General features: G+C 34.0%; 2 protein-coding genes across 2 annotated transcripts; one reads left to right on the forward strand and one right to left on the reverse strand.

Moving 5' to 3' along the window:
• The first annotated feature begins 6,987 nt into the window (after positions 1-6,987).
• LOC121258856 (casparian strip membrane protein 1-like) lies at positions 6,988-8,050 on the forward strand. The gene is made up of 3 exons (XM_041160383.1): positions 6,988-7,280; positions 7,458-7,584; positions 7,760-8,050. The coding sequence occupies exons 1-3, from the start codon at positions 7,042-7,044 to the stop codon at positions 7,949-7,951; spliced, it is 558 nt and encodes a 185-aa protein (XP_041016317.1). The 5' UTR covers positions 6,988-7,041; the 3' UTR covers positions 7,952-8,050.
• A 293-nt stretch (positions 8,051-8,343) lies between these two features.
• Positions 8,344-9,704, reverse strand: LOC121258855 (photosynthetic NDH subunit of lumenal location 2, chloroplastic). The gene is made up of 2 exons (XM_041160382.1): positions 9,045-9,704; positions 8,344-8,730 (listed from the first exon to the last, which is right to left on the reverse strand). The coding sequence occupies exons 1-2, from the start codon at positions 9,687-9,689 to the stop codon at positions 8,632-8,634; spliced, it is 744 nt and encodes a 247-aa protein (XP_041016316.1). The 5' UTR covers positions 9,690-9,704; the 3' UTR covers positions 8,344-8,631.
• Positions 9,705-11,280: the final 1,576 nt, after the last annotated feature.

Raw genomic sequence — 11,280 nt, forward strand, 5'->3', positions numbered from 1 at the left:
TGGGTGATCAACCACTTTTTGTATGAATTGCAAAATCTGTCAAAGAAGAACATAAATAATAGGGGGTTACGGATAACTCACACAGATGGCAGAAAGTCTTTTGTTAGGCTTATGGTGGAAAGGGTAATAATTTGTTTTAATAGTAGATTATTAAAACTCAAGTTTAATAGTTAATTTGTAAGCTTTTTTTTTATTACTGTGGAAAGTACTCAACTAAGAAATCTGCTTTATTAACACTCAAAGCAGGAGACAGCTCTGAACTTGGTTGCTTTTTATAAAGAGGTGCGTTGGTCTACAAAAAAGTATATTCATTATTGAAACTGCTGAGCATAACTATGTGAGTAAATAGTTGTATAATTCTCTGCATTCTGACATTATTTATAATAGATTTTTGACTGGTTGATATTGAAATAATTGAGTTAATGTAGAATATGATGGTTGAAAGATTGAATGAGATGGAACCAGATGAAAACATGGATAATGCAGCGAATGCCATGTTCAAGGATGTATTAGGATATCAATCTAGATATGCGAGAGGTTTAGGCCACTTAGTAATACCAGACACATCTCCATCATTGTTGAAGAATATGGAATTTCAACGTATTAATGAGGAGAATGAGAATAACAAGGCTGAGGCACGAGGTTTAAAGACTGAACTTGATGCTTTCAAGAGAGACGTGTATGCCATAAGGGCCCACTTTTTAGATGTTGAGAAGCAGGTATTTTCTCGTATGACAGAATTGGAGTCCCATAGTCAGTCTCGTAGTGAGACTGAGCTGGGAGGTGCATAGACATCTTAAAAAATATACGGGTACTAGTATTTTGAAATTTTGAGACAACTTTTTGAAAAGTTCAAGTAAATTCCTTCCTTTAAGTAGCTGTATGTATTCTTTTGTTGAGAAAATCGGTTAATCATAATGATGTGGGGACTTAGATTGTTTTGGAAAATAACCAATATAGTTTGAGACTAGTTAAGGCTTTCATAGTATCTATAGTACAATTGTAAAGGTTGAGGCTAAACTTTTGATAACTTAAGATGTAAATGGGAGGAAGACAAGCTGAATTTTATGTACAAGTATTCCATATTTTTCTCTGTAACTCTCAACTTATTGTATATTTCCTAATTTGTGACTTATACTATATTAGCAAATTGGGACAGGAAAGCATAGACTTACAAAGCCTAGATATATATATGTTTGTTATCAAGAATATTATAAGATGTGGTTACTATTAAGAAACACCTTGTGTTCCCAAATTACTATATGTTTGATAGCATATTCATTTAAGTCCTAGCCATAGTATATTTATTACTTAGTTTGTTGTCAATGCAAGTTATGGGTGGATTTTGAGTTACATAAAGGTAGCAATATTTATATTCAAGGGGCAATTTTGTTAAATGCAAGGGTTAGGTTTATAAAGGTGTTTTTGTAATTGATATAATGTTTTTTCTATTATTGGAGATAACAGAACTGCATGGGGCCAATCTAACGGGTTGCAATATGCTCTCAAGGAAAACTCAGCCAAACCTACATGTATTATCTTATGTAGGTGTAATGTACATAGGCATAAAAGCATAAGTGTATGGATTATTTTAGACATGGAACACGTCCTATTTTACATTTGTAGTTAAATACAATGTGTTTTGCAGTAGATGATTATTTTCAAGTTTGAGATTTCCTAGTATAGGTTGATAGCCTTAACTAGTAGATGATTATAGTTTGGTATAGGTTGCAGTAGATGAACATACACTAATATTTGCCATTTGTGTTTCCAATTTTGCAACTCAATTATTTTATAATAGCGATCATCAGTCTAGTTACAATTGGTGAATCAAGAGTTCTCTAATTACACATGGTTAGTAATGGACCAAGTCTCTATGCATGCATGCTTGCTTTTATAAGAAGAATGTTCCATCCAGAAAAGTGTTTCAGATTTGACTAAATTATATGTATTTGGTAACTCTTAATGTAATCAATGGAACTCTTGTAATCCATGTAAATGCTCTACTTACTGGTACATGAATCTTATGTAAGTACTATATACATATTAGTGACTATAATGACACCATTAATATCAATATATATATATATGTATGTTGGTTGATTAATTATTGGTCTGGACTTAGGGAGATATGAGGCAGTTGTTAAATCATTGTAGAAATTTTTTTCACTATTTTTCGTACAGGTCTCTAAAGTGAAATAATGATTGTGATTAATTGAGCATTTGAATTCAAGTAATACTTAGAATAATTAGTGGTCGAATTGGTTAATTCTAAGCGAAGCATTTTACCCAATTAACTACAATAAAACAAAAGGAAAAAAACGTTACTCAAACACTCCTAGTCTAAAATACTCATGACAAAAAAAATTAATATTATTCATCCTTAGCTTGCAAGACATACTTTTTTTTAGTAATAGTATTTGTACACAGGTAATAACTATTATCAACAGAATTGGATCTTCCAAGAAATACATTTTCCTGAGCTTGTTTGCATGTAGGAAAAAAAACCTTTTACTAACTAAGTATGTATATGGCAAACTAACAATTCTGTCCATTAATGAGTATAACAAGTGATTTTTTCTAACAATTTTATTTCTCGTAATAACGTATTTCCAGTGGAATATATATGCAGCAAGTACTTGAAATTCATGTGAATTAGGCTTCGTTTGGATCCCAAACTGAGTTGAGTATCCTCCACTTTTAAACTCATTCAACCATCCAAACACTTCACCTTAACTGCATCAAGACATAAATTCGATGAATTCATTTCCTGTAGATGGACATGACTGAAGGCTGAAAAAGCTGACGCTTAGGATTATTTTTTACTTTTTGTTGCCGTCAACTCTCTCTCTCGTTGACATAAGCTGATTTTTCCCTCTTTTTTTTTTTTTTCTTTTTGCTATAATCTCTCTCTCGGTTTTTGCGGGACAAATTTTTTTTATTTTATAAAATCTCCGTGAACAGCGCGTGGGGAACAAAAATGTCAGGTCAACAGTGGTGGGTCCCAATTATTTTACAACTTTTTATAAATATATTTGAACTCATCTTAACATCTAAATACACATAAACTCATTTTAAGTGGACCCCACAAAACTCACTCAACCTTCTCAATTCACTATTATTCATAAAGAACTGAACTTAGTTGAGTTCAGCTCAACATCCAAATGCAGCCTTAGTTGCAGGACAAAAACTTTATCCACGAAAAATGTTTGTCAAAAAAGGTAAATTGGCACAAAATAAATTAGTATTTTTGACGAATTTTTTGTGTCAGATATAAGTATTTCCCACTATATATTTTAGTTATGAAAACCTTTTTCATGGAAGAAAATGTATAGTGAGATAATTTTTTTTGATGAAAATTATATATTTTTCACAATCAAATACGATCGGAAATAATTGTTATTCTAATGAAATACATGCTTGTAGCTTTAACCACTTTATATTACGACACAATTCTGAGGAGTTAGCTACGACAATATGTGGTAGGTAAAACTTGATTCTGGCATAAAAATGCCTTTATTGCGATGAAATCACTCGCAGGAAAAATCACTATCTGTTGTAGTGATATATATATATATATATATATATATATCTCCCTCCCCTCTTTCACATTCATCATTCCCAACAAATTAAGCTTCATTCATTAAAATGAACATCACACACATAGATCAGAAGAGGTGAGATTTTTCTAGCTTGGCATCAAATGTGGGAGCAAGGGAAGTTTCAACCATTAGTTTGTGCAATATTAGTTTTGCAATAGCGTTGGAAGTCTACCTTAATCAATTTGATAGAACTGTATCTTCGTTTATTTCAAAAATTTAAATTAGGTTGGAGATATGTTTAATATCTATTTTATATTTCTAAAAGTTAAACACGCCCAACCTTCAATAACTTGGGAATTAACTCTCTTTTATTGATTACTTATTTTTTGAGACATTGATTGTCATGTATACATGATGAATGTGATGTCAAGTTAATGATCTTTATCTTTGGACGATTTTACAACGAAAATGCCACTCTCCAACTAAAAGAGGTAATTAACAGCTTTTCTTTATGTGCTTCCATATATCACATTCATATGTTAGATCTATGATAGTACCGTACAATGTCATTAATCACTTTACATGGTAATGGATGATCGAGATTAAGGGTACATCGGTGATTTCAACTTTAAAATCATCCATTAAAGGTAATTTCACAACAAAGGATCTAGAATCATTAATCCACTTTCAACCTAGGGTATCAGGAGAGGGAGGCAAGAAGTAGGGGTGCTACCCGCATGATGTGGGGCAGGGTGGACCCACCCCCGCACCTCACCTTGCACCATGCAGGGGGAGGGTTTCCAATCCTGCCCCCCACCCCCAGGTGGCAGGGGCGAGGCCCCCGCCCCAGTACCAGGAGGTGGGGTTGAAACCGCACCCCGCTCAACCTAACGACCTATTGGGTCTATAAATTATTTTTGGGTCGAAATTCTTTTTAGACCCAAATTATTAATTAAAATTTATACATTCAAAAATAATATAAATTCATTAGAGTTGTATTTTGGATTGCCTTGGCCTCATACGCCAAATTTTATATAGAAGGTCAAGGCAATACAATAGTCGTACTTAGGCAATACGAGAGTTACTTATATTAAATTGTAAGTAATATATCTATATTACTTTTTTATATTAATATATTGTATATAGATATATATATATATACAATATATTGTATATTGTATATATATCTATATTACTTTTTTTTATATTGTATATAGATATATACAATATATTTATATAAATTATTTATATAAATATTAAAAATATAATTTTTTATATTAAATAAGGGAGAGGTGTAGAGCGGGGGGTGGAGTGGGGCCCTGCTGGGGTCAGCCCACCCCCGCTAGTGGTCTTCCATACTAGGTGGGGGGCCCCCACCCCGGCATGGGCAGTGCAGGGTAGCCCGCCTACCCATGCTGAGGCAGAGCGGATGGGCCGGGAGGGGTAGTGGGGGTGGGCCCCCGCTACCCACCCCTAGCAAGAAGAAGAGAAAAGTTATAGATCTGAGATCACCCCTTACTCTATGAACTTAAGCTTATTAGAGTGGTTTGGATAGTGAGTTGAGATGAAATGAAAGTTGTATAATATTTGTTAGAATATTATTTTTGTTTTAGAATTTGAAAAAATTGAATTGTTTATTATATTTTATTTGCAAGTTTGAAAAAGTTGTATTTATTAGATGAGATGAGTTGAGATGATTTTTGTATCCAAAGAAGGACTGAGTTTGGTCAGTACCATTCCTGGATCCAGATATAAATAATTTAGTTATTTATATTATATCCTTAACGGCCAATATTTATCAGCTCATTATAGCTTAAACATGTCACTAGCTACTCGACCTTGTTTGCATGCAAAATATGAGCATTAATTATAAAGCTCACAAGGGCATGATCTCAAGGGTACCAAGATTAATGTGATGAAGATCCACTGTTAAGATTCATGTCATGATTTATTTGTTAATGGAGTAGGAACATGACCCATATTTGTTTAAACTATCCACAAAGATAAAGGCATGCAAGTTTGAGCAAGCAGCAGAGGAGGTAGGATTATTATAAAATAATAATACAAAGTTCCATCCTAGGTTTAAATATTGTAATGTCGTGCACCCTGTTACGTACCAAATGGCATTAGGCCTGCTTACAGAAGCAAAATCCAGCCCACTTGAAATTTGCTAACCTATCCACTATGATTTGTAGTAAACTGGTTGTTTGTTTTATAAAACCCAAATTTACTTTCATGCACTTAGATTGCGTTTGGATGTTGAACTCAATTCAACTCAGCTCAGCTAAACTCTTCATGAATAGGAGCGAATTGAGTAGTGGAGGGAGTTATATGGAGCCTATCTAAACTGAGTTTAAAGTGTGTTTGGATGTTAAGATTAGTTTAGTACTTTTTATGGGAAGTTGAAAAAAGTTGTGGATTCCACTTATAAAGATGTGTTAAATTGAAAAAGATTGTGGATCCCACGTGTAAGGAGGCTTTAAGTTGAGATGAGTTTAGTAATTTGAGAGTTTGGTGTTTGGATGTTAGACTCAACTTAAAATTAAACTGAGCTCAGCTGAGTCTTGCAACCAAACGTAGCCTAAGGGGCTGTTTGAATTCAAAACTCAGCTCAACTCATCTCAACTCATATCATCTTTATCATTACAACTTTTTCAAATTCTCACACAAATATAATAAACAATTCAACATTTTTTCAAATCTCAAAATAACTTTTTCAGATTTTCACACAAAATATAATAAACAATTCAACTTTTTTAAATCCCAAAATAATAATAATATTAAAAAATAATATTCTAAAAATATTTTATTCCACTATTAACAAACTATCTCAACTCATCTCTGAATTCAAACCACTCCTAAGTTTTGGATAACCAGATCAGATGAGACAAAAAAATCTTTAAATAGTAGTGAGATAATTTGAGTTAAGATTTTTATTGGATTTTGGGAAAGGAGAAAAAAATTTGAATAAAAATATTGTTAGAATATAGTTTTTTAATGTTATTTTTATTTTGATATTTAAAAAAATTGAATTATTTTTTATGTTTTATATTGAAGTTTTGAAAAGTTGTAATAATTAAATGAAAAAGTATGAAAGAGAAATTGAAAAGTATTTTTGTTTGAGTAGTGTTTGAATGTTAAGATGAGACCAATTGCATCTTCCAAATAGTGGCCTTAGGGTTTTTATAAAGAAAAATATATTTATAATTTTTTATCATCATCATGTCAACATCTTTTGATGTGATATTACAGGATAGGCTTACAAGTAAAACATAATAAAAAGCTTCCAGTCATTTAACACACCATCATAAGATGATAAGAGAATGATAGTAAAAAGGATGATCACGATCGAGGAGCATTCCTCTTTTTATAAATAAGTGATATTTTCCCTTACCTGATCTGTACTGGAACAGTTTCAGCAGATAGAATTAAGAATCATCCAAAGCCCCAGAGTTTTGAGAGAAAAGGAAATTAGGAGTACGTACTTTTGCCCTAGAAAATGAAGGCAGAACAGCTTGAGGCTGGCGAAGCTAATTCCAAGCACTCTACCAGCTCATCAACACAAAGGGTACTACTGGTAAATAGAGGGCTATCTGTAATGGACTTGGTTCTTCGAATTATTGCAGCTGTTGGAAGTTTAGGAAGTGCGGTGGCAATGGGAACAACGGACCAAACACTACCATCTTTCATACAGTTTATCCAATTTAATGCTCAATACAACGATACTCCCATGTTCACGTAAGTTGTGGTTAATTAAGCATGATCAATCTAGCTAGCTATATATGCATGCAGCATGTTTGAATATTTCTTATTTATCAATCTAGCTATAAAAATAAACTAGCCATGCTGATAAAAGCTAACATATTTTCGAGTGTTTATATATATATATATATATATATATATGAAATGAAACAGGTTCTTTGTGATCGCGAATTCGATTGTCTGTGCTTATCTTGGACTTTCTCTTCACATGTCTATCTTCCACATCATCAGAAGTAGTGCAGCAATAAATAGTAGGATCATCTTGGTCATCTTTGACACGGTACAGTACTTAACCTAAAGAAGCACGTTTTCAATTAATTAGTTGCTTAATTAGAACTGAAAAAAGGAATTAAAAAAAGGGTAAATTTAAAAAATATATATCTCCAACTATGGCCCATTAATCCAGCTTAAAGACTTTTTCTAATTTTTTTATTAATGTTCTTAAATTTGAGAAGGTAATGATGGCTCTTCTCACTGCTGGAACCTCTGCAGCGGCAGCAATTGTATACTTGGCACACAACGGGAATGCAAGTGCCAATTGGTTTGCGTTTTGCCAACATTTCAACTCCTTCTGTGAGCGCACTTCTGGATCTTTGATTGGATCTTTTGGTGGAATGCTTGTATTTATGCTGCGCGCTAATCATTAGCTCAGCTGTGGCAATATCTCGACGCTAGTTAATTAGCTAACTAATGATGATCAGAATTTTACAATCAGAAATCCATGCATGCACGTATGTGTATTTAGTTTTACTAGGGCTTGTGCTGTGCTATTAATCCCAAAGTACGTACAAGGTCATGTGTTTATATTGTATAATAATGAGATTATGATTTTTTATAATTTTCTGTTTTAAACACTTTTTTTCAATTTGAAGAGATATAGACATAATATGTAGATTCTACAATATATAATATTGTAAAGATCCTTATACATGTATAATTATGTAGTTGTTCGTCGCCCGGCACCATGCGTGTCAAGTTCTTATTGGCAATGTGTTCGAGAGGTGTATATATGTATCTTATATAAATTACAACAATTCCATTCAAGATAACATGACTTTCATCTGTCATATATATTCCTTCATTAACATGATCAGGCATTATACATTTTTTTTAAAAAAATCAACAAAGATTGCTAATTAGCTAGAGCTCAGCACAACTTCTCTAACAAGTTGAAGATCTTAATTTCATGGCCTCGTATTGATTCGAAATCTTTGGTGAGAATGGCGCCCTGCATGCATGCTCCTGGTGTTAAAGCAATATCGATCGATCTAGACAAATTCTCGCAGTACAGCTGATCCAAATATGATGCAAATCCTTTTAATTTGTACTACGCTAACAATGCCACAAGAGCATCTATTGATTTTAATGTCTTCTCATAGTATAGGTACGATTCGTATACTTTTGGAGTTCGAACATAGTAGTCAAGCTGCAAAAAGGAAAAAAACAGCAGTGCATCATGTGGAGATCAAGATATATATTAAGAATATCACATACAACAACAAAGACATGATCATGATCATGATGTATGCCAAAAAAATCTCTCTTGTTCTATGTAAACTAAATTAAGTTCAGATTTTACCAATTTAACGCAATTAAAATAATGTTATTTATATTTATAATTTTATTTACATAACCATAAAATTCTAAAATTTGAAATTCGAAATCTAAATTAGAAAAGAAAACACTGATAAAATGAGAATGTCACTTTATCAACCAATCTAAATGTGACAAATAAATTACCTCCATCATGTTATCCACCAACTCGTTCGCAGTTTTGACATAATCCTGTCTCCGACCTTCGGGCAACGTATTCATTGCATTTTTGAGATCCTGAGAAAGGTAGGCCTGCTTTAGGCGAATGTAGAATATTATGTACCTCCATGCCATAGTCTCCAACATGTACCTAATGCTATGCAAACCCTCTGCAGTCTGCCTAATCCGCGCCACCGCGTCCTCCGGCGACAGTCCCGGCTCAAAGAAGCGTTCTTTTATGAATGACCGCGTGCCCCAGTTCTGTGCCAGTGCCGGCGGGGTGCCATGCTGCAGGCCGAGCACTGCCATGGAAGTGGCGAATAACGTGGTGACGATTTGTCGTCTGTGAGTGGCATTTTCTTCACTCGGAAACGAGGCAGCTCGGACTGCTGAGACTGAGCTCTTTTTACTGTGATTATGGTAATTATGGTGTTTGGAGAATTGAGCATGGGGAGGATTGCTGGTGTTGGTGAAGGTGGACATGGTTTTTCTGGATAAATGTGAAGGCAATTCAAACTGATATGGGCAGTGTGGTTGTGAGGAGGCAGTGGAGTACTGAATTAGTCTCTTGTTGTGGACTTTTGGGCAGGTGTTGTGGCTGACCTTGCTGCCCGTTAATCCAACATGGACCATAGCTTCGTGCCACGTGGAAGTTATCTTGTTCTAGGGTGAGTTTTTGGACTTTTCAGTTTAGGGACAATAATGGTTGGAATTCATTAACTATGTGGGTTTTGTTTTTTATTCGGCATTTTCAGTGCAGAGTCTGGGTTTTGGTCAATTGGGTCTAAAACGAAGGATGGAGTCTTTTCATCCCGAGCCCGACCCATAAACAAACGTCGTATATCCATTTACATATCTTACTCTTGCCGATTTATTTATAAGAAATATTATTTTTATATTACGATTTTATAAAAATAAATTTATAAAATAATATGATTTGATATGATATATGAAATCTGATATATAATAAAACGTTATTTACAATCAAACATACCATGATATATCATGATACGTCATGTTGTAAAAAAGTGGTTAAATCATGTAGGTAAGTGGTGTGGCCTGTAAATTAGCAATGAAATAGCTGTAGTTTGGCATCAATCTTTGTAGGATAAAGGATAGGTGAGGATAATAAAATGTCTCTCTCTGTCATTAACCGTAATTATTGAAATATCCAGAGCAAACAAGTGAACAACCCTGGAATTGCACATGGAATACAGGGAACAAAAAGTCCAATATACGACCAATTAACTAAATTGGATCTGCTGAGAAGGAAAACAAAATATATATATATATATATATCAGAAACAATAAAAGGCTAGTTCCCAAAATCTTTTTCTTCAATAGAAAACGAAAAATAACAAACAAAAGAAGGAAAACATACATTAAGTTGCCGACGAACAATGATGGGAATGCAGGAGGACGCACTAAAACAATTAGCTGCTTTTGCTACATTTTTTTTCTCAGCGATGGTCATCAGTCGGTAAAAAAATTGATTACACCTTTGATTTCTATTCTTCGCGTCGACTTACAGCTTGGTTTAAGAAAAGAATTACATCTACAACCTTCAGCTAGTGGGTACTCCATGTTGCTTGGGTCGTACACATTAGACAAACACCCAAAGAGACATTTATGTGAATGGCTTGCAGCTGTTAAATTTCCAGATTGTTTTGTCTCGAACATTTTTAGATGTGTTTCAGTTAGTGATGGAAAGATATCAGGAATGAAAAGTTATGACTGCCACGTTTTCATGCAAAGATTACTTCCAATTGCAATTGGTGGGTTTTTATGACCTGATATACGGCTTGCATTGACCGAGTTTAGTTCCTTCTTCAAGGCTTTGTGGACACGGACATTGACTTTGGAAGTATTGAAGCAACTACAAGCCGACATTGCAATCATCCTCTACAAGCTTGAAATGATTTTCCCACCTGTCTTCTTTGATATAATGGTATATCTCGCTATTTATTTACCCCGCGAGGCTTTCCTTGCTGGGTCAATTCAATATAGGTGGATGTATTCCTTTGAATGTTATTTGGAAAAATTCAAGCGCTATGTCAGAAACAAGGCTCGCTCGGAAGGCTTAATTGCTGAAACCTATGTTCATGTTGAATGCTTGACCTTTTGTTCCTTGTATATCCATGATATTGAGACCATATATAATCGGGAGGAACGAAACAAGGATATAGATAAGGACACAGAATCTGGTCACTTCTCTGTTTTTTCA

The sequence above is a fragment of the Juglans microcarpa x Juglans regia genome, chromosome 3S (assembly GCF_004785595.1).
Source record: "Juglans microcarpa x Juglans regia isolate MS1-56 chromosome 3S, Jm3101_v1.0, whole genome shotgun sequence".
NCBI classification, from domain to species: Eukaryota; Viridiplantae; Streptophyta; class Magnoliopsida; order Fagales; family Juglandaceae; genus Juglans; species Juglans microcarpa x Juglans regia.

What these genes read in the sequence shown, in the direction of transcription:
- LOC121258856 (XM_041160383.1), top strand. Translation starts at nt 7,042, where the DNA reads ATGAAGGCAGAACAGCTTGAGGCTGGCGAAGCTAATTCCAAGCACTCT. An exon ending in AACGATACTCCCATGTTCAC is followed by an intron (nt 7,281 to 7,457) that starts GTAAGTTGTGGT and finishes GAAATGAAACAG; the next exon opens with GTTCTTTGTGATCGCGAATT. An exon ending in TCTTGGTCATCTTTGACACG is followed by an intron (nt 7,585 to 7,759) that starts GTACAGTACTTA and finishes AAATTTGAGAAG; the next exon opens with GTAATGATGGCTCTTCTCAC.
- LOC121258855 (XM_041160382.1), bottom strand. Translation starts at nt 9,689, where the DNA reads ATGGTCCATGTTGGATTAACGGGCAGCAAGGTCAGCCACAACACCTGC. An exon ending in TGGTGGATAACATGATGGAG is followed by an intron (nt 8,731 to 9,044) that starts GTAATTTATTTG and finishes TCCTTTTTGCAG; the next exon opens with CTTGACTACTATGTTCGAAC.